Source organism: Oryza glaberrima, chromosome 11, assembly GCF_000147395.1.
Source record: "Oryza glaberrima chromosome 11, OglaRS2, whole genome shotgun sequence".
NCBI lineage: Eukaryota > Viridiplantae > Streptophyta > Magnoliopsida > Poales > Poaceae > Oryza > Oryza glaberrima.
In genome coordinates, this window is record NC_068336.1 from 2,448,438 (window position 1) to 2,470,240 (window position 21,803).

A 21,803-nucleotide genomic window follows, 5' to 3' on the forward strand; every position below is an offset into this window, starting at 1 on the left:
ATTATGGTGTAGTAGGAAGAGAAGAAAGGGAGGAGGAATGGGGAGAGGAGCGTATAGAGGAGATGGGGGTGATCGCCGCCTGGAGTGATCACCCGCCCATTAGCCACGACCAACAATATGTATATAAGTGAGATGTTTTAAATAAAAAGAGTTGCATATTATGATAGTTTGTTTAATGATAAATCCAGTAACATCAAGTTTATATTATTGATCTTTTAACTTTTTTATATTAATACTCAGAGTTAAAAATATTTGACTTGATACTATTAAAAAATATTTGTATTTTGGGACAGAGGGAGTAGCTATTTTCTTCTTTGTACGGCATACATGTAGACATGTGGTACAAAGTATACTGATAACTAACTTATCGCTCAAAGAAGAAAATAAGATTCGCAACGTGTCTCAAGCGGATAATATCAATGGAAGCTTCAAAACCAATCCTGCGACGTCACTGTTTCTAGATCTCCACGTTAGCTCAAATCCTCGAAATGCTTCTCTATATGTATGGTTCTTTTTAGTGGTACTATATATACCCATATACCAGTACTATGATACAGCTACCATCGCTGTAGTCAGTTAGGTTCAATTTAGACACAATATTCTTTTAATAATTAAACACTAAACAGTATAATGTGACACTTATAACACTAGCAGTACAATATTAAACGTACAGAATCTTGTTCCAAAGTAAATTCTTGCCGATCGAGTTCGATGTGCTGATTGTCTTGACCTTGGTCCCTCACAATTATCACAATGCTTCTTATGCTATGGATATAGCAAATTCTAAACATTCTTCCAGTTAGAGCTCTCCAAAACAGAGCGTAAATTCTAAACATTCTTACGTTTATAATTTCCTGAGTTGAGATAAGAAGAGGCCAACAGCGTTAACTACTTTAATTGTGACATTTATCCCTATTTATATGCTAAAAAAAATTCTATTGGTGTTGAAATTAAGAAGATTTAGATAAAAGAAATCACAATATTCGTAGTGGCGGAGCTAAAATAAACTACTATTTTCATCTGAAAATATAGTAATTTTTAGCTATATGTACTTAGATAAGTTATTCAAATCAGTAGCTAAAAATTACTATACTTTACGATGGAGGAAGCAAGATGTTAGCTAAGCCATGACTTTTGTTTTTTTTTCCACAACGTCTCACTAAACCATGATTTTTTTACAAATAAATATACAAAAATTCAGAAAAAATCATATAAAACGTGAAGTAATAGTAATCCACCTGACTATATGCAAAATTATTGATCAATCTAAATAGCTAAACTTGTTGGCTCCATGTAAAATAAACATTAATTTTTCGTGCGGCCGTTAATTTGCCGTCAAGGAGCCACCATGGCACGAGATCGAGAAGTTAATTACCACACCCAAGTCCCCGCCACATCCGACTCTTTATATACCTCCCTCGAGCCTCTCCTCCACCCTCGCCGCATTCACGCTGACCCGACGCACCGCCGCCGCGGCGCACCCAGACCACTCCGTGTCTAGGAGCTCGCCGGATTCTTGGAACGCCGCCGGCCATCATGGACAAGGGCGCGCTGGTGGTGCAGGTGATGGACGACTCGTCGAACGGCGGCGTCGGCGCCGCCGCCGCCGGCGGCTCGTTCTCGAGCCTGCGCGCCTACGGCCGCGCGCTGGCGCAGACGCCGCGGCGGCTGGCGCTGCGCGCGTGCGCCGCGACGTCGCCGGGGGAGGAGATGAGCCGGGTGCGCGCGCGCTCCGGCGCGCGCATGGCGCGGAGGCTGCGGTGGCACGACCTCGTCGGGCTCGGGCTCGGCGGCATGGTGGGCGCCGGGGTGTTCGTCACCACGGGGCGCGCCACGCGCCTCTACGCCGGGCCCGGCGTCGTCGTGTCGTACGCCATTGCCGGCCTCTGCGCGCTCCTCTCCGCCTTCTGCTACACCGAGTTCGCCGTCGACATGCCCGTCGCCGGCGGCGCCTTCAGCTACCTCCGCGTCACCTTCGGTGAGCTGCCAGCCATGGCCGTTATATCAGTTATAGATATCGTTGCCATTGACGCCAATTTTAACGGATCCTATCTCTTTCCATGCATATATACTCAAAACTAACTAACAATGCAAAATCTTTTTCTTTTCTGTTCGTTTATCTTTTGGTATCAAAATTAGTTTGTTATTACTGATTCTGCTGGTTTTCAATTCGTTCGTGCGATTATTTTCATGGGCATTGTGAAATGACATGCCGAAAATTTTAAGAGAGAGAGAGAGAGAGATTTCCTTTTCTCAAATATTTGATGGTTATATATCTCTATCTTTTTTTTTTCTTCCTCTTGTCCAGTTGATCAAAGCCTCACAAGAAGCGTACCTTTTTTTTTTTTTGCGCATTTTCATGTGCAAGTGCGATGTCGTCTCATGAACATGACGCTTCTGAGCCTGCTTCTTCTGTGTTGTCCTTTCGTATCTCACGAGTCATTTGGAGTATATTTATGATAAAAATTTGTAGTACCTGTGTTGTCATTGATTGGTACATTTTTGTGATCTAGCAGTTGTTGTTTGCTTTTTAAAAACTAATTTTGAGTTTTTCAAAAAAGTACCATATACTGGACACTTTGGCTCTTCATTTACTTTTAAGGTTGGATTTGTTTCCCCTTTTTTCTTCCAAGAGAATATCTGTTTTTCCTTGTCTGCTTACTGGTTTTCTTTGTGTTTGTCAAAAGTTTTCTTTCTTTCTTTTTTGCCGCCAGGGTAAAGAATTAAAAAAAACTCATTTCCAACTGTAAAATAAAATGCGTCCAAATCGTCAAAAAGAGAGAGAGAGACACAGTAATTAAGGAGGGAAGCAATCGTTCAACAGTACAAAACTCCCTTGTGATTTAAAAGATTTACAATATCCTAATTTACACAAGCTTTGCTGGTTGACACTGATTTGTCAACTGATGCTGGAGTAAAACAGTAGTAGATTCTACTAGCATGGAGAACAACAGAAGAAAAAAAAGAGAAGTATTATTGCTCTCTCTATCTCTCGAAAAAAGTTGAGTGTGACTTTCAACTAATTTTAATGCACACGCACACACATACATACGGACATCCATATCCAAATAATGTTGGAAGTCCCTTTCTTGCATCTCCCAAAGGCCTTGCTCTTTTCGTCCAAATGCACACAAGACCCCACTCATTTTCACCATCCACCATGCAACACCAAGATAAAGATCCTGACATTCCTCTGTAATTTTGCATGCAATTGATTTCCTTTCACAATGCTCTGAAAATTTTCTTTCCTACCATGCTTGTAATTAATTAACTGATTCTCTCTGAAAACTACTCATCAAAGTAGTAACTTGATTTGTAGCATTTGGCATTCTTCGATGAGTTTTGATCATGTTCTTCTTTTGTGAATCTCAAGTGTGGTTCTTTTTTTGTTGGTGAATAATAATTCAGGGGAGTTGGCGGCGTTCTTGACGGGGGCGAACCTGATCATGGAGTACGTCTTCTCCAACGCCGCCGTGGCGAGGAGCTTCACGGCATACCTCGGCACGGCGGTGGGCGTCGACGCGCCGAGCAAGTGGCGGATTGCCGTGCCGGGCCTCCCCAAGGGCTTCAACGAGGTTGACCTTGTCGCTGTCGGCGTCATCCTCCTCATCTCCGTCTGCATCTGCTACAGGTAATAACACATAGAGCTCTATCTTTTCGCTAATGCTTATGCTTATCAGCCAAAATTTGAATTTTTAACTTTAAATTTGGAGTTGATTTTAGGGTTTTTTCATCAAAGTTTATTTTTCAGCATTTGCTTTTAGATCGTTAAAAACATGTACATAAAATTTATATTCATAAATTATTATTTTTTTGCAAATATACCGTTTGGATTATTTCCCGAATAAGCAAAATGATGGAGCCGCAAGTTCCTCTCTTTCTTTTTCTTCCAAATGTGCATCTGTTTTGTTGTTTAGCTTTATCGTTTGTCTTTCAACTTAATAGTACTAGTTAAAATTTAAATTTTACAACCTAATTCTAATTTTAGAGTTGGAATTAGAATTTTTTTTCATCGTAGTTCATATTTTAGCCTTGGCTTTTAATAATTTGGTATTAAAGTTGTTTTCATGAATTGTTATTTTGGTTTTTATCAGCTACTATATATTAAAGGTTTTTTGTTGCTTGTGTTGTCCTCTCTGCTTCTTGTCACGATACTTGTTTTGACCATGGTGTTCCTCTTGACAGAAGACTCCAAAGTACGAATTACGAAGCAAGTAGGCTTCCTATTTTATCTATGTGTAGGAGTATCAATCTATGGTTCCCATGTTAATTTTTTTTTCTCCTTTCTTTGGACTTTGTTCTTGCAAGTGTGCTGTATTCATCCAATGATCAGCCTTTGGGGTTTTTTCTTGGTTACTGGTGTAGGTTGGTTCTGGTGGTTGCTGCTTGTTTTTCCTTTCTCTGCAACCAACTGCTCTTGGAACCTAGTTTTCTTTGAAATGGCTACATTCCAAAAGGTTCAGAGCAAGTGGGGGCTAATTAAAATTCCTCAAGTTCTATCCATTCTTGAAAAATTTTGAGATATTTGTTATGGGCAGAGGAAAGAATCTTCCTGTGTGCATGCCCATCACTATTCTAATTCAGTGTGTGCAATGTATGCAAGTCTACAACCACCATGCCTTCTTTTCTCTTCTCTCTGACTTGTGTAGGTAACATGAGCAATCCTTTCTCCAGAAAAGGAATCTCAAAAGTTTTTATTCTAGGGGTTGCTTATCAGTTACAACAAACAGCCCATTTCCCAAGCAAACTTGGTTTCTATAAGCACTCGTTTTTACCATGTTTTCTAACAAAAGAAAATTAGTAGCTCTCAGTACCTCGTTGCCAAAATGTGGGATTTGTTTCGTAAACTCTTTCAAGTGTTTTGACAGATTAGTTACAGTATTTGTTTCATGCCTAATTTGAATTGTATTTTTGACAAAATTTATATCATATACGTTCTCAGCACCAAGGAGAGCTCAGTGGTGAACATGGTGCTAACGGCGGTGCATGTGGCGTTCATCCTGTTCATCATAGTGATGGGGTTCTGGCGCGGCGACACCCGGAACCTGACGCGGCCCGTCGACCCGGCGCACAACCCGGGCGGGTTCTTCCCTCACGGCGCAGCCGGCGTGTTCAACGGAGCCGCCATGGTGTACCTGAGCTACATCGGGTACGACGCCGTGTCCACCATGGCCGAGGAGGTGGAGCGGCCGTCACGCGACATCCCCGTCGGCGTCTCCGGCTCCGTCGTGCTCGTCACACTCCTCTACTGCCTCATGGCCGCCTCCATGTCCATGCTCCTCCCCTACGACGCGGTAAGTAATTTCCTTTTCTACTTTATGCAATATACTAATAATCTTAAGAGTAATTAATTAGCTCTACTGTTGTTTTGCATTTATTTGCATGATTACACGTAAGGCATACACATATTATTGTACACGTGCATCCACATGCACACACCCGTGAATATGTTCCTTTGACAAAGGCTCGAAAATACGAAGACCAACGGTAAATCCGTGTACAATCGATATATGCATAAGCTTTTGAGAGAAACCAAATCCTGAAATGTTCCAGGATTCCGTCTACGGCAAAGTCGGGATTCCTGGATAGGCATGTAGAGGTAGCTCGTGGTGTTGTCTGAACTTTTACTTGGGATAATTCTGGGAATATGTTGGGGAGCTATGGTGAAGTGGCGCAGTAGAGACCAAGCAGCTCAGCTTCTGTTTTATTTTTTCTCACTTTGTCCTGCCTGCCTGCGACTTCATTCGTGGTGAATCTGCTGTCCCCATCAGAAGACACCCCACAGTGAGAGGCCACTGTACTTTCCTAGCTAGTATAGATGACCGATCACTGAAGCATCTCAAAATTCACCTTTTCTATGCCCCCTACTTCTTTTTTATCCTCTCCTGTGTGGACCATAGAAATAACTGACACTATTACGGTGCTAATAACCGTGCAGTAATAATTTTCGGATTAAGCAATTTGTTAATCATAAGTATGTTTTTGTTTTGGTGGTGCAGATAGACACGGAGGCGCCATTCTCGGGGGCGTTCAAGGGGAGCTCCGGATGGGGGTGGGTGTCGAACGTGATCGGCGCCGGCGCCAGCCTCGGCATCCTGACGTCACTCATGGTGGCGATGCTAGGTCAGGCCAGGTACCTCTGCGTCATCGGCCGCTCCGGCGTCATGCCAGCGTGGCTCGCCAAGGTGCACCCCCGCACCGCCACCCCCGTCAATGCCTCCGCCTTCCTCGGTGAGCTCATCTCTCTACCACCACAAAACACATTTCACCGTAATAATCGCACGGCACTAGTCAACTAAAAAGAAGAGGATCAGAAAAAAAAGTAAAAATACGGATCGGAATTGGGAGTTCTACCAAACAGGCTCTAAACTATTTGTTTCCTGTGAGCGAGAGCGATGAGCCGTTGCAACTATATATGCTACTGCTACACATAGTGGTTGCTTTTTGTGGACTTTTTTTTTCGTGACCTTGCAACTGTTTTTACTCATGGGAGGCTTGCTTGATAATTGAAAAAGCAGCAGACATGGACACGGGTTTTTTGGGGCTCCAAATATCGATCAACAGGAGAAACAAATACCACAGAAACTGGTTAATTTGTACTTAGTGCGCTGCTTGGGTCTATTCTGGCTCAATCGAAACCGACGATGAGAACGCCTACTTCTCCTCGTGGATGTCTACTTGGATTCAACGCCAAAATGATCCAAAATAGTTGAATCATTTTCCTTTTCTTGTATTTTTTTTTAAAAAATAAAACAGTGGTTTCCCGCGCTTTTTGGGGGTGTTTTCGTAATATTGGCAGTTTGGTGTGTTCGTCAGGTGTGTTCACGGCGGCGCTGGCGCTGTTCACGGAGCTCGACGTGCTGCTCAACCTCGTCTCCATCGGCACGCTCTTCGTCTTCTACATGGTCGCCAACGCCGTCGTCTACCGCCGCTACGTCGCCGCCGCCGACGACGACGCCGACCACCGCCGCGCGTGGCCGACGCTCGTGTTCCTCGCCGCCTTCTCGCTCGTGGCGCTCTGCTTCACGCTGCTGTGGCAGTTCGCGCCAGCGGGGCGCGCCAGGACGGGGCTCCTCGCGGCGTGCGGCGCGGCCGCCGTGGCGACGGTCGGCGCGTTCCGGGCGCTGGTGGCGGAGGCGCGGCGGCCGGAGCTGTGGGGCGTCCCGGCCATGCCGTGGGTGCCCGCGGCGTCGGTGTTCCTCAACGTCTTCCTCCTCGGCTCCCTCGACCGCCCCTCCTACGTCCGCTTCGGCTTCTTCACCGCCGCCGCCGTGCTCGTCTACGTGCTCTACAGCGTGCACGCCAGCTACGACGCCGAGGAGGGCGGTGGCGCCGGCGCCGGCGGCGCCGCGCTCGACGGCGCCAAGGTGCAGGACGAGGCTGCAGACTTCAAGGTGTAGCAGGGTGTGTGGTTGACCGTTGACTTATGCACAGCTCAATCTCGACCTACCTTTTTCTTTTTCTTTTTTGTTTTTTGAATTTTTTTTTGTGTTGCCTCAATCATTAGGAGATTAGGGGTATGATGACTATCACGTTAATTAGTAGAGAAGAATCTAACATGGTTACATGGGGAAGAAAAACACGAGAGAAAAAACAAGGGAAACTTTACTTGTAAGTGCAAGATGAAATGTACATGCATTTTGCCAATTTTTCTCTGCCAAAATTAATTACTGGATAGCATTGTTTTTCTCTCATTTTTTATATATGATCTGTTTATATAGGTACAATTTCATCTTCTGTTCTTGTACTCTTGTTAAATTCATTAGTTTCTCGGAAAGCACCAGTGGTACGGTGTGGTGGTGGAATCGTAGATACACGACTAAAAAACAAGTTAATTAATTACTAGAGCACACGACATCGCTATCTTCCGATCCTAAGTCGATATTTCCATTTCTAAATCTCTTGGGCTTTCTTTTATACTCCCTCCGTTTTTTAATAGATGATGCCGTTGACTTTTTCTCATATGTTTGACCATTCGTCTTATTTAAAAATTTTATGCAAATGTATAAGATATAAATCATACTTAAAGTACCATGAGTGATAAAACAACTCATAACAAAATAAATTATAATTATGTAAATTTTTTGAATAAGACGAATGGTCAAACATGTGAGAAAAAGTCAACGGCGTCATATATTAAAAAACAGAGGTAGTATAAAGTTGGATCGAATAATCTTTTCATCGAGAAAACTGTAAAACACCGAAGAAAAATTTCACGGCCGCGCCGGTGAAGGGAATCTTGACCTGGAATTTCACTGAACAATGTCAATGTCCAGATTCCCCTCAAACAGCCCAACACCTAATCCGAATCTTAATGCTGTTATGCAGAGGAGACGACAGAGACCTCCATTTCCAAGAGACCTTTTGGCAATGCAATGTCTCTCTCCTCTGACTTGTGAAATGGTTGTTGCCGTGTGACATTTTTTCTGCTGCTAATTTGCATCGGAAAGTGCAGAGAAAAATGGATGAATGAATCATATCTGAATCATGGTCCTTTTCTCCTTATGCTTATCTCGTAAAGATGGCACGATTAGTAGAACTGTAGGAGATGTGGTGAACTGGTGATCTGAAAGCTTCTGATGCATGCATGGATCCACTAGCTTGTCTCTGTAAAATGGATGAACACTGAAATAAATAAATAAATAAATATATATATATATATATATATATATATATATATATGTATGCTCGTGGAAAAATTGGGTGGATTGCAACGAGCATATGAAATCACTCACGCATGCTTGCTGCTCGCGTCTCTGTCTGAAAATGGCGCACATTGCGCGTGCAGAAATGTGCAACGACGGCATGAAATTGTGAGTGGTCAGGAAGAGAGAAGAGAAGCGAATGATCACCAATTTCATCCTCCTTTCTCCTGAAAAGAGAAGAGTGATGGATGGATTCAGACAAAAATCGAAGTTCTTTTTCTTCTTCAGACTTTTTTCCAGAATGTTGCAAACTAATGACAATTATTCAGTGATATGATTGACACTGTGTTCAATGTGCACCAACAGTTGCTAGATCCTGTCGTGGCGGAAACACTGTGTTCGATCCTGTTTCTGAGAAATGATGAGAATCAAATCCAGCGTCCACTGACACTGAGGAGGAGAAGGCGGCTGAAGAAATCTTCTTTCTTTCATCCGAATTCCAATCGCATTAATCAAATCCTCCCTTCACCTAATTAAATCTCTGAAAGTGCAGCGTGACAACTACGGCGCACAAAGCTCTCTGCTCCATTTTGCTGAAATTTTTTTTGGCTCGTTTTATTCCATTTGCCGACACTCCGTTTCGAGGTGAATCTACTGTATAGGCTTTGGAAAATTGGTGATGGGTGAGTGTAGGTTCCATTTCTAGCAAGCGACCTCATGGTAATCACCTTTTTCTATTTTCTACATTTCTTTTTTGTAAGTGAGTGCATATCTGATCTCAGTGTGCTAGAATGCTTTGCACCTTAAGAAAAGGTGGCAGGTGTCGGATACGCAAACTCCTGATCAAAATGCAGTTTGCATTTTTACGACTCCTTTGGAGCACAAGAATTTTACTGGATTTCGGCAAAATTACTTTGTAATTAATGAGTTTGTACTAGCTAATTTTACATGAAGAAGGGCACTAGCTAAAGTTTCCAGAGCAATTCAAAGGTTTACAAGAGCACTAGCTAACTGCTGAAACTACTTTTTTTTGCTACATCGTGAACACCTTTTAACTTGATGATCATTATGTTGTCATGATACTGTAATACTTTGTACCAGTAACCTTTACCAGCTCATGTCAGTTGACAACATCTGATCTCTCCTTTTCTGCAGTTGAGAAGCCCAAATGGCCACTGCTCACTAACTGTTAAACATTACCTCGGCAGGCAGAAATTCAGATCTCACCTACGTCTTCTTCAAACCTTTTCTCATCATTTGACTTGCACTGAAGATAAGATTTTGGGGGCAATGCAGTGGAGTGGACTTCACTTTCAGAGCTCAAAACAATAACCTAACAATGTCGCCTATCAGGTGCTTTGCTTACATTACATCAGCGTCGTCGCATGAATGAGAACCGAGCGATTTACGCGTGTGAGAGCGTACGAAGTTTCAGAGACTTTGGTGAGAGCACTCTGAACTTCTGAATGGCGTGCGAGATGGCTGTCTGCGTCTGAAAAGTAAAGAAAGGTAAAAAAAAATAAAAATAAAGGAAAGAATAATGAGAGATCGTCTTCATGAAGTCCAGATGGGTATGAAAGAAATGGCAAGAAAAGGAAGGTGAAATGAAAATGAGGGTGATCGAGCACCGAAAGCAGGAGAGATTCTTGGTTAACCTCGAGTGGGTAGGATTGTGGATGACACAACACACAAGACCTCTAGCTAGCTAGCTACTGCTCCCTCCGTTTCTAAATATTAGTATTTCTACTATTTAAATTTTGTACGCAATATAAATATTTTTGGGACACTGATTTCAACGCACGGGAATTTAAGCATTTTCAGTCAATTAGTTGCTTAGGAAGAAAATTCAACAATTCAAAATTTGATCTATGACAAAAAGAAATATTTCCCTCTCAAACTTAATATTTGGTAAATAACCTAAAAATGGTTATATTTAGGAACCGAGGGAAAAGCAGAAGTGATCGATTATCAACCGATTCATGTGTTGCTGCATTCTGTCATTCTGAAGTACTCTCTCGATATGTACACTGTCATACATACTGATGCGACCGATATATACCGCACTAAAGAGTACACGGGGGTTGCTTTCCTCTGAAATTTGCGCATGAAAATGCATTCGAATTGCCCGCATTGTGCATACATTTATTCTTTCTTAATAAAAAATGCGTGTCTCGCGTATTCCCAAAAGAAAATGCATTCAAACTCAGAATTACAGCTCCTTTGGTCGAAAGAATTTGGAGTGATTTTCTGGTGATTCTGTTCCTGAGTTTATTTTTTCATATAAAATTATTTGGAGATAGAATAAAATATCCAAATCATAAAGATTGATACTGTACTAAATTCACAGAAATGAACAAGAGGTTATTACATAATAATGTATACAAGATTTGATTTACTGGCTATGGAAAAACAGATCACACATCAGATTGAAGCATTTTTTGTGTGTGCACACTTTAAATTTGGTTCCTATGCCAAAAAATAAATAAATAAAGATCACATATATTGAATTTTTTTTCTAAGTAGTGTACAAATCTCCAGTTGCACAGTACTGATTCTACGCATGATTTACAGAATTGATGAACATCTCATCATTTAACCTTTCGTACATCTGATCACTTCAGCAAGGAAATGTTTGTGGATTTACTCTGTTAAGCATTTGCAGAACACCCATGGACAGAAGTTGCACCATATATTGCTCAAAATTTCAGGTAACAACTAGATGACGAAACACATTTTCCGACAATACCTGGCTGAGGCACTGTCTTCTCTTCAGACCCCAAATAGATGAAAATTCCTCTTGAGTATGGATACAGATTTCTGACTGCCTCTGTTAACTCCTAGCAAGATGCTGCAGCATGTGAGTGCATATTTTCACCTAAATATTTCCATTCGATGCGTATGACCAGTACTCCTTGACAAGATCTCGGAAGAGAGATCCTTCAGTTTCCATGAGCTTCATAGGTTTGTCATACTCCACCATTTTCCCTGGAAGTGAATATAGTTTAGTCGAATGGATTTATGGAAACACATCTAATCATGAGACATTCTTTTAGAATCTAGAACAATTGATACAAAAAGAAAACAGGTAATTATATGTTTTTAGTCGCTGGTTAGTGTTCACGGTACAACATTAGTACAAAAAGTTAGTATGGATACATTGTTGGGAAAATTCAAAGAAAGGTTGAAAGCATCACATATCAGTATTAAAGGGAAGGGGGGGGGGGGGGAGCAGAATTATTCGCTCACCATACTAAAGTACATATAGTTTCAAGTATTATTCATATATTCCAGAATAAGCAGTGCTGAACTGCTGATCCATTAGACAGTGATTATAAGCGGATAAAATATATTTCTAATAAGTAGGCAATAAGAAAAACGTACCATCGCTCATTGCAAGGACCATAGTGCAGTCCATAACTGTTGGTATACGGTGCGCAACAGTAATAACAGTGCAATCTTTGAATTCAGTTCTGATTGTTTTCTGAAGGATAGCATCAGTTGCATTGTCTATGGAGGCTGTTGCCTCATCAAGAACTAAGATGCGACACCGTCTCAAAAGTGCACGTCCTAAACAGAACAGCTGCCTTTGACCCATGCTCCAGTTCGACCCATCTTCCACAACTATATGACAATATCACAATTAGTACTATGAATAAGGTGGCTCCATGTATTATGCTACAACATTAGTACGACAAAAGATATCTACAAAAAGAATGGTAAATACCACCCCTACCAAGTGAATCCAATCCATGTTCCTTCTCTTGGACAGTCTCAAGAAGTTGGCATTTGTCAAGAACCTGCAATAGAGTAGCAAATATCATCAGTGGTATCTATGAAGGTCTCCATATGCATAAAAAGGACTGATTAAATCTGGCATAAACTTTCAAAACCTTTGGGTATTTAATCACAGAGAACTGAATAAATCGTCACTGTCAAGAAAAGAGGACAACTTTCATGATTTCAACATTACATCTGGTTCTTTGAAAGTAATCTTTTCTCACGGTAAGCTGACCCAATTGTTGAATACAACTAAAAACACGTGAATTACATTATAGGGTACACATATTACCTCCCATATTTGTTGATCCGAGAATTGCCCAAGAGGGTCTAGATTGTATCTTACAGTACCCTGGAAAAGTGTTGGATCTTGCGGAATAATGCCCAAACACGAACGCAAGTCGTGTAAGCCTATTGTGGTGATGTCCGCAGAATCTATGATTATTTTCCCTCCAGCTGGTTCAACAAGACGAAACAAAGCACCAATCAAAGTTGTCTTGCCACTTCCTGTCCGACCAACTATACCAATCTTGTCTCCACCTTCAAATGTGCAAGTAATTCCATGCAGTACAAGAGGAGCATCTTGCCTGTACTTAATCTGTTGAATGAAAATCAATAGCAGAACAACTTTTTAGAACACAAAAATGGTTTTTCCCTTGTAATCCAACCATACATGAAAATAAATTTACCTTCAAATCTCTAAGCTCCACCTTGCCAACTTGGGGCCAATCTGGTGCTGGCCGATTTTCTTCGATAACCTCTGCTGCTTCACTTTCGATGTCCATGTACTGGTTAACCCTTTCCACAGATATGATTTGATTTGCAAGGTTGCACTGGTTTTGAATAGACAAAACAAAAGATGTGTTCAGGGATAGACCATAGGACAATGCCATTCCTACAAAACCTGCACAAGCATGATTTGAAGTGATTAGCGTTTTGGGTGACAATATCAATTTCTTCATAATATGTATTAACAAATGCTTACATTTAGTTGACTCTGACACACAAATATTAATAGTGCCATTAAAACTCCATTATTCCCAGAACATGCAGGCATTTAGGGCTTGCTTGAATGCGGAAATTGCTGGGATTTGAGTAAACAGTTTACTTCCTAGGAATTGGAAAAGTTCCACATAAATCGTGGAATGTGGTACATCAGAAATGCCAGCATTTAATACTCAGCAGTGCCAAGTAGGATAATTATATAGAAGTAGTTTGCATTTTCATAAAAATAGGGGTAATTCTACTCTCTAATCCTACTCGTAACTCAGAATTATCATAAAGGATTGACTACATGACTAGATTTCAGGATGCTCTGGCTTCTGGAGACCTAACAACACATTCTTTGCAAACAAAAACAGCATCAATGAACCTATAGCCTGTTGTCCACTTTAAATTTGTCCAATATATGAAATGATGTAATGATGCTAGCAGTTACCACAAACAGCTTACCAGGGCTAAAAGTTCCTGGAGGAAGAATCGCCATGACAAAAGCAGAAAAGGAAAGAACTGCAGCACTCATCATTTCCAGGCGTTGAATCAGCCATTCAGTTGCAGCAAAATTGTAGAAGTATGGGCCAGCATTCCTGTCCACAAGCTCCAAATTTTTAGCAAAGAAACGATCTTCTTCCTCAAAGGCCCTTATTGTTATAGCCCCTGAAACTGATTCACCTAGGTGATTGGCTAGAGCAGATTTGGTAGTGCCATTGATCCGCATCAATTCCTTAGCCGAAGCTAAATAGTACCTCTGCATAACCAAATTTTAATAGACTTCAGTAGATAACAAGTTTGAACAGAAAATGGTAAATGAAAACAGCAGCAGAGAACACCAAATAGTAGATGAAATAACCCAATAATTGTAGTCATAAAGAATAAAACTCACATAAAATTACCTGCAACCTAATCGCTAAAATTATCATTGGCACCGAGACAAACAAAACTTGCCATGTGACAACAGCCAATACCCCCAGATTGCTATATGCATTTAAGCTGGCGTTCATGCTAAACATGAAGAAGAATGGAACATCAAGGTCAGCAATACTCAAATCTGAAGAGACCTGCATGAGGAATCAACAATTTAATCCACTAATCGAAAGTATCCAAATGTTTCACATATGCTTTAAGATTTCTTACCCGGCTCAATACCCTTCCTAGAGGAGTAGAATCATAGAAGCACATAGGTGCACGGAACAGTGAGTTAAGTAGTTGCGAAAATAAGGATCTTGAAGTCTGCATCCCAAGGACTACGATGCATAAAGATCTAGATATCAAGAAAATCATTGAGCAAACTCCAATAGCAATGTACACGACTATTAACCTCAATGTACTAACACTAGGGTTTTCGACGTTAGCAGCCATCCATGAATTTTGTGATATTTGCCCACATATGAAAATTATCTGGGAAATAATGGCGAGAGATGCGTATAAAAATCCTTTGTTCTGGCGCAGGTACAGTGTATAAGGCTTAAGACCTGTATCACCTATTTCTCTTTCCTCTATCTTTATCAGCTGATCTGCTTGTGATGGCTTCACAGACTCCCCATATCTGCTTCCATGAATATCATCTGTCTCCTTTGTTGATATTTCCTTTGCTCTGTGGAGGGGCATGTTATTAATATCTGACACTCCTATAGTATCTTTGTGGGCATTTACAAGGTCCTGAAATTCTTCGCAGCATGCCAACAGATCTTGATAAGGTGCTGACTGAATAATCTCACCATCTGACATTAACTGCCATAACAAAAAAAAATCCATAGACGAAATCGGTAAACTAATGTAGTTTATAAAATAAATTTGGATCTTGCAGGCACGGATTCATAAATTTGCTATTTGAGAATTTTTTCCCTGTCCAAGTAGTTGAAAGGGAACTACTGCCATTTCTATTTCGTATAATGATTCGATTAGCTAGACATAAGATTGAAACGTTAAAACTATATTAAGTATGAAAACTTGCTTCTGGAAAATGTGTGCAAATGCACAAAAAGACAAGAGGGAGGCTAGGATCACTTGTGTACACAAACCAGAATGGAATCAAACACAGGCAGAAAATCCACTTGGTGGGTCACCAAAAGAACAGTCTTGTCTGACAAAGCCCCCATGACGTATTCCTACAAAAATATATATATATCTTTTTTTAAAAAAAATGGTCAAATAGCACTCTATTTCACACTTCTTTATGAATTTGAGATCCTTACATTGAAAAGACTTGATGCTGTATGTGCATCAACAGCACTGAAAGGATCATCAAGAAGATAGATGTCTGCATTTTGGTATAGTGCACGAGCAAGCTGAACACGCTGCTTCTGACCACCACTAAGATTTACTCCTCTCTCCCCAATTTGAGTACAATCTCCATGTGTCAACATTGCAAGGTCCTTTTCCAAAGAGCACCTCACAAGTGTTTCTTTGTATCTTTGCTTATCCATCGAAGATCCAAAGAGAATATTGTCTTGCACAGTTCCTGTTTGGATCCATGCATTCTGAGAAACATATGCTATTCTCCCACAAACTTGAATCTGAAACATTAAATAGCTTCATCAGAAAAGAAACTAAATAACATACTTCAAGTTATCAACTATTATCAAGCAAAATTGTCATACTTTGTAGAACCTATATTTGGAAAATCCAAAAACTTGGGTGTGTATATTAAGAAGAAATAGCACTGTACAAGGACCAGAAACAATTCAAAACCTGATGATGCAGTTTTTTGCCATGTTATATTTTGAGAATAGCCTGGAAACTATGGTCATCAACTGCATACAACTAGCAATTTTGATTGAAGACAATTTACACCTTCCACAGAGATAAAGTTTATAAATGTTATAGATTTTGCAAACATATAAGTGATAAGCATGGATTTAATCAAAGTGCCTTTTAGGAAGCGAAGTGCCAACAATTATACCGACGACAATCCAACTTAGACAATGAATAAGATACAATCCAGAAGGAACAACAAGAACATAGTGTGAATCCCCAACTTGACACTTTGCATGATTCTCAATTTCATAAAGGATGAAGATAACCTCAAAGAAAGCTTACCGTGCCTTCGGTTTTGGGTACTTCTCCTAGTACTGCAGCTAAAAGTGTTGATTTTCCTGATCCTACCTCGCCGCAGATTGCAACCTTCTCCCCAACTTTGACCGCTAAATTTATATTCCTCAGAGTTTGTTTTGATGGATTCTCGTCCCACGAGAAGCTGCAGGAGTTTAGTGCTATGGGATACTCCGCACCCGCTCTATATTTATTCCTACGTTGCCCGTTCAGCTCAGGAGCATCAAGAAATTTTACAACCCGGGTGAAAGCAACTTTAGCTTGAATCACAACTCCAATAACATCTGGTATCTGTCGGATTGGTTCTTGCACGAGACGTAGAGTTGCCACAAAGGTGAATACATTGCTAGCATCCAGAGGAACTTTTAAAAGATAGCATGTCAGAAATGTTGCTGCAGAAACCAAAACAGGTGACGACCAGAACAGGAAACCGTTGTATGCCCTCCTAAGCTGGAATGCTGACAACCACTTGTACTCAACCTCCCTCAACCCCTCAATGACCTTCTTGAAATGAGTTTCCCAAGCATATAATTTCAAGACCTTCATATGAACTAAAGACTCAGTCATCGCCTTCAGTCTCACATCTTGTGCTTCCATAAGTTTAGTCTGAAACTTGTGTTGCAGTTTTGCCAGTGGAGCATTGCAGATTACAGTGATAATGATGACAACCAATGACGATATCATTGCAAGACCAACTGCATTGTACAGGATTGCCAGAGCAATGCAGAGCTGGACACTTGTTGTCCATGTTTGGTGGAACCAATATGGGAACTCCCCAATGCGATAGGCATCGACAGTCACGTAATTCATTATTTCTCCAGAAGAGTGCTTCATTTTTGCTAAGTTCGATAGCTTCTGTTGTTTCTTAAAAATAGCTGCTGACAGAAATGACCTCACCTGAAGGCCTAACCTCCGAGTGCGGAAATACCACTGTCTCTGCGACAAAGATTCACAGCATTTGCAAAAGAATATTGTCACAGCCAGAACAATTCCTTCATATTTGAAGGTCCCTTTCCCCAGTGTTACATTGATGAATGCCTTGAGAAGTAATGGGCCTGAGGATAAGGTGAGAACCTTGAGCAATGCAAAGAAACCTGAGATCAGAATCCCACTCTTATGGCAGGAAACAATAGTCCAAAAGACTGATGGTGTGGCATGTGGCTCCGACTGCTTCTTGCTATTCAGCTCATCCAAGAACATCAAGTACTGGTTCTGTGCTCGATCTGTGGAGCCTAAACGCGGTATATCTTTATCTTCAAGGGGCTTCTCATAACCCATCTTCATCAAAGGGTTAAGCCACCAAAATGACATCACACTGAAAAACCCAGCTTTAGCAAAAGGAGTTACATGGATCTCTGAATCAGCCGTGTCATGATCCTTCTCTGTATTCAGGGGCTTGTATAAAGCATTTGCATTTGTTTCATAACCCTCTTCATCATGGCTGTGCCGAATGGCATAAAGAAGAAGGATAAGGGCTCCCGGTAGCAAAAGAACATCTAAGGAAGCTTTAAAGGTGATCTCCTTCTCTTCAACCATGTAAACAACTGAACAGCAACAGATGAATGCTGCACATATGGTCAGACCAACTGACCAAAATCGAACAAATGTTGCTCCAAGAAACCGAGTTCTGACGCTAAAAGTGAAGCTAGTAAGGATCAAATTAAATCCTTGAGCCAAGATCACAAGCCACCAATGTGACTGGGAAATGGAGGAATCCTGACTGAAGCTAATCCTCAGCATCCACAGTCCTAGGCCAAGATTAAGCAAACCCAAGCAGCCATTGAACACTACAGCAGCCAGTTGTAGCGGTGAATTGAACGCGGCAAGCTGTCGCGCAGATGCTCTACTCTTTGGAATTTTGATGAGCAAATGGAGTGCAAGTGCAACAGTGAGCAATGCAGTAATGCCAAACACCACCTGATGATTCATGCAAGTAGATGAGTCCAATATTTCCTTGAAAGCACATGAAACTACATCCTTCTTGGAGCAAATTGGGCTCCCACACAAGTTCATCGTCCAAGAACCTAAAGCATCATTACCCCCAAACCAAAAAAAAAAAGAATCAAGGTTAGTAGGAAAACTAACAAAAAAAAATTGTGTCAGTCCAAAAATGAAGAAGGCCCAATGATGAATTGATGATACAACAGTGTAGTAGGAAAAAAAATTGTGAGAAAACGACTAACTTGTGAGGGAACCCATCGGTCCAATCTCTATTGCACCGCCGGTTGAATCAGACAGTTAACTTCTGCAGCAAAGCAAAGCAAAGTAGCAAACTAGTCAGAACAAGGGGTTAATTAGATAGAGACTTTGTACTGCAGAAGATTAGTAGTTTCAAGAAATTTCACTTCATCACCGAAAAAAAAATCAAGAAATTAATTAATTAACCTTCCGTTCATCAACCAGCCCACCTCACACATTCACCCAAAGGAGAAGAACACAAAAGTGCAACCAAAATCGCGTCGCCGAGGGGGGGAAATGACACGTCCCCTCGATAACAAGAACCCCAAGAGAAATCAAGGCAATGCGCGAGCATCCTGCAGAAGAACAGAAGGCGCGATCGTCGAAACACCCCCCCCCCCCCCCCTCTCCACACCCAAATTAACCCCCCTCCACCACATTGACGCCCAGCAGCAGCAACGGCAAGCCAAACCCCCGCTAGCCTAGCTCTCGGTGCCCTCGAGCCTTGGAGGGGAAAAGACGAGACGAGAGAAGAGAGATGATAACAACCAACCAAAGATGAAAACTTTTATTACCCCCTCTCTGTTGTGTGCGCCAATTGCCAAAGCGCGACTCCAAAAATCACTCCTTTCTTTTTTTCTCCCCGGTGTAAAGACCTTCCGAGTTCCAACCGTGTGTTCTTCCTCCTCGCCGCCGCCGCGCCGGAGTTGGCCAACTGACGGAGTAAATAGCGGAGACGAGGGATGCTGCGTCACTGCGCACGTCGGCAGCCGCAGTGACAACCAGAAAAACTGGACTTGTCTACTTATCATGTTTTTTTCTACTAGGAGTGATGACAACCATGAAAAAGAAATACATATTGACCCAGCGGGAAAAGATATGTAAAAAACAAGGGGTAGTAGTGTGTCCAAAAACCTGAATAAAATGTTTGCTACCTAATGGTTCCATTTCAGTCCATCAACTACAAAAACACGTTACACGGTATTTTGTGAAACAAATACTTCCTCCATCCGAGTTTTAGCTGAATCGGACGCATTCTAAAACAATGAATCTAGATAGGATGTGTTCCATTCAACCAAAAGTTCTTATATTTTAGAACGGAAGGAGTATTTATAAAAAAAAATAACCTCTCAGACGTATGCTTCGTAAACCCAGGTTATCCTAGTTTTGTGCATGTATGATATTAATGAATATATTGGAAAGATGCAAGTGAGAACACGTCATCCCAAAAGATTATCATCCTTTATATAACATGGCTAAAAAAACACGGCTATTCGGCGAGTGTACGAGTATAACATCATGAAATGTCTAATTTACATGGCCAATTGTTGAGTAGGATGATTTGGTGGGCTGGCTACCTAATACAACTATCAAACAAAAATGATTTACTTCATTCATTGGTCCTATATACAAATCCTTTTCGGTTCACTCAATATATAACAATGACCATAAACTATAATGCGAGGATTCACGAGAGGATCTTCTAAAAGTTGAGGTGACACATAAACCAAAATATGTATATGGTTTCTTCACAGGAAGATAATTCTAACAAAAGAACGTTATGATGTGTAATAGACAATTTAGAATCTTTTCTTTCAAAAGTCACTTATCTCAATTTGCTTATAGAGTTATAGTGACGTGTTTTATTTGCTTTCCATATCTCCTCTTCCCATAAGCTGAAAGTATAATTAGAAAATGGTTTATGGGAACGTGTAGTTAAAAAGATAATTTAATTTAGCTGGTTATCATTTCAAAAGCATTGGGAACTTGTCCTGTTACTCAGTTTTTTTTCAACACTAAAGTTTTGCAAATTTGCCACTGGTTTTTTCAATATGTAAGGATGTCACTCGAATGATAGATCTAGTGGTATTTTTATAATTTTCTAGTGGCAGTCTTGCAATAATGATTCAATAAATTTACAATTACCCTATTTTTATTTGGTTAAAAAAACATATTTGGCCACTAGTGCGATTGCATAGAGCCAGAGATCGGTTACTTGTACATGCATGTCAGTGCTGCAGTGCATCTGTGCATGTGCTGATGATGCGCCGGTGATTGGCCATGTACATCATCACTGATTTTTTTTTCATAGTTCAATTTCTTTAAATTTGATCAAGTTTATAAAAAAAGTAACATTTACAACATCAAATTAGTTTGAATATATTTTGATAAAATATTTATTTCGTGTTGAATGTTAGTATATTTTTCAACAAATTTTGTCAAACTTAAAAATATGAAGCGGAGGGAGTACATCCGATCGAGCTAGCTATAGATCGGAGCTTCCCCTGAATAATCTCAAGATGAGATCTTCAGTTTTAGATAGTATTAGCTAGATTCTGAATTAAACTAGTCTTAGTCTCACTGCTGCCTTTACCAAATTCATAATTCTTCCATCTCCATAAAAACCAACTTCTAAGTACAAACCTAAACACATGTTATATCTAGATTTATAGACAAAGTTAGGTTTTCTTTTTACAAAGTACTCCCTCCGTCCCAGAATATAAGAAGTTTTAGGGTTGGACACGGTTATTAAGAAAATACTAGTTAGAAATGAGTGGTGTAGGGTTGTGATTAGATGAATAGTGAAGGTAGGTGAAAAAAATGAATGGTGGAGGGTTGTGATTGGTTGGGGAGAGAAGGTTAGTGAAGAAGTTGTTATATTTTAGGACAAATCCTTAGGGTTAAAAGTTACTATATTTTGGGACGGAGGGAGTAAGTAGTTTGCAATTACCCCCTCTGTCCCATATTTGCGGCTTGTTTGGTAACTCGAGGAAAGGGAATTGGGAGTTTACACGAGGGAATTGATGATGAGATTAAGATGGGAATTTAATTTTTAATCCCAATATCTTGTTTGGTAGAGGTGATGGAAATTAATAGGGAGTTTAGTTGGAGATTAGGTCATTCATAAAAATGGGTGGCTGAGATTTGCTTATACAAAGTAAAGGAGGAATTCCCTCCCAATTACCTGCCCCTACCCAGGTATTGAAAAGGAGGGAGTTCCTTCCTCAATTTCCCATCCCCATCCCACCAAAATTCCCATGTCTTCCAACCAAACAAAACACTTAATAGCCTCATCCCTCTAAACTCCCGATCCCTCCTACAAACTCTCTCCAACCAAACGGACAGTTGGTTTATTCCATGTCAACCAATACT

At 40.8% G+C, this 21,803-nt stretch overlaps 2 protein-coding genes across 2 annotated transcripts; one reads left to right on the forward strand and one right to left on the reverse strand.

The window, feature by feature from the left end:
- The first annotated feature begins 1,374 nt into the window (after positions 1 to 1,374).
- LOC127754045 (cationic amino acid transporter 6, chloroplastic-like) lies at positions 1,375 to 7,684 on the forward strand. Its single transcript, XM_052279497.1, has 5 exons — positions 1,375 to 1,978; positions 3,409 to 3,631; positions 4,943 to 5,294; positions 6,000 to 6,231; positions 6,817 to 7,684. Exons 1-5 carry the CDS (start codon positions 1,537 to 1,539, stop codon positions 7,398 to 7,400), a joined length of 1,833 nt encoding a protein of 610 aa, XP_052135457.1. The 5' UTR covers positions 1,375 to 1,536; the 3' UTR covers positions 7,401 to 7,684.
- Positions 7,685 to 11,006: 3,322 nt separating this feature from the next.
- On the reverse strand, positions 11,007 to 19,434 carry LOC127754278 (ABC transporter C family member 10-like). Its single transcript, XM_052279757.1, has 13 exons — positions 19,226 to 19,434; positions 18,656 to 18,717; positions 16,461 to 18,496; positions 15,617 to 15,937; positions 15,443 to 15,529; positions 14,556 to 15,152; positions 14,315 to 14,479; positions 13,875 to 14,169; positions 13,112 to 13,326; positions 12,715 to 13,020; positions 12,379 to 12,442; positions 12,027 to 12,266; positions 11,007 to 11,630 (listed from the first exon to the last, which is right to left on the reverse strand). The coding sequence occupies exons 2-13, from the start codon at positions 18,669 to 18,671 to the stop codon at positions 11,521 to 11,523; spliced, it is 4,452 nt and encodes a 1,483-aa protein (XP_052135717.1). The 5' UTR covers positions 18,672 to 18,717; positions 19,226 to 19,434; the 3' UTR covers positions 11,007 to 11,520.
- Between the last annotated feature and the right edge of the window lie 2,369 nt (positions 19,435 to 21,803).

Bases quoted from the DNA above. Each gene is read 5' to 3' on its own strand.
- LOC127754045 (XM_052279497.1), top strand. From the start codon at position 1,537: ATGGACAAGGGCGCGCTGGTGGTGCAGGTGATGGACGACTCGTCGAAC. The intron at 1,979-3,408 runs GTGAGCTGCCAG...ATAATAATTCAG, and splicing joins CTACCTCCGCGTCACCTTCG to GGGAGTTGGCGGCGTTCTTG. The intron at 5,295-5,999 runs GTAAGTAATTTC...TTGGTGGTGCAG, and splicing joins TGCTCCTCCCCTACGACGCG to ATAGACACGGAGGCGCCATT.
- LOC127754278 (XM_052279757.1), bottom strand. The intron at 14,480-14,555 runs GTAAGAAATCTT...TTCCTCATGCAG, and splicing joins TAGGAAGGGTATTGAGCCGG to GTCTCTTCAGATTTGAGTAT. The intron at 14,170-14,314 runs GTAATTTTATGT...TTGGTTATGCAG, and splicing joins TTTTAGCGATTAGGTTGCAG to AGGTACTATTTAGCTTCGGC.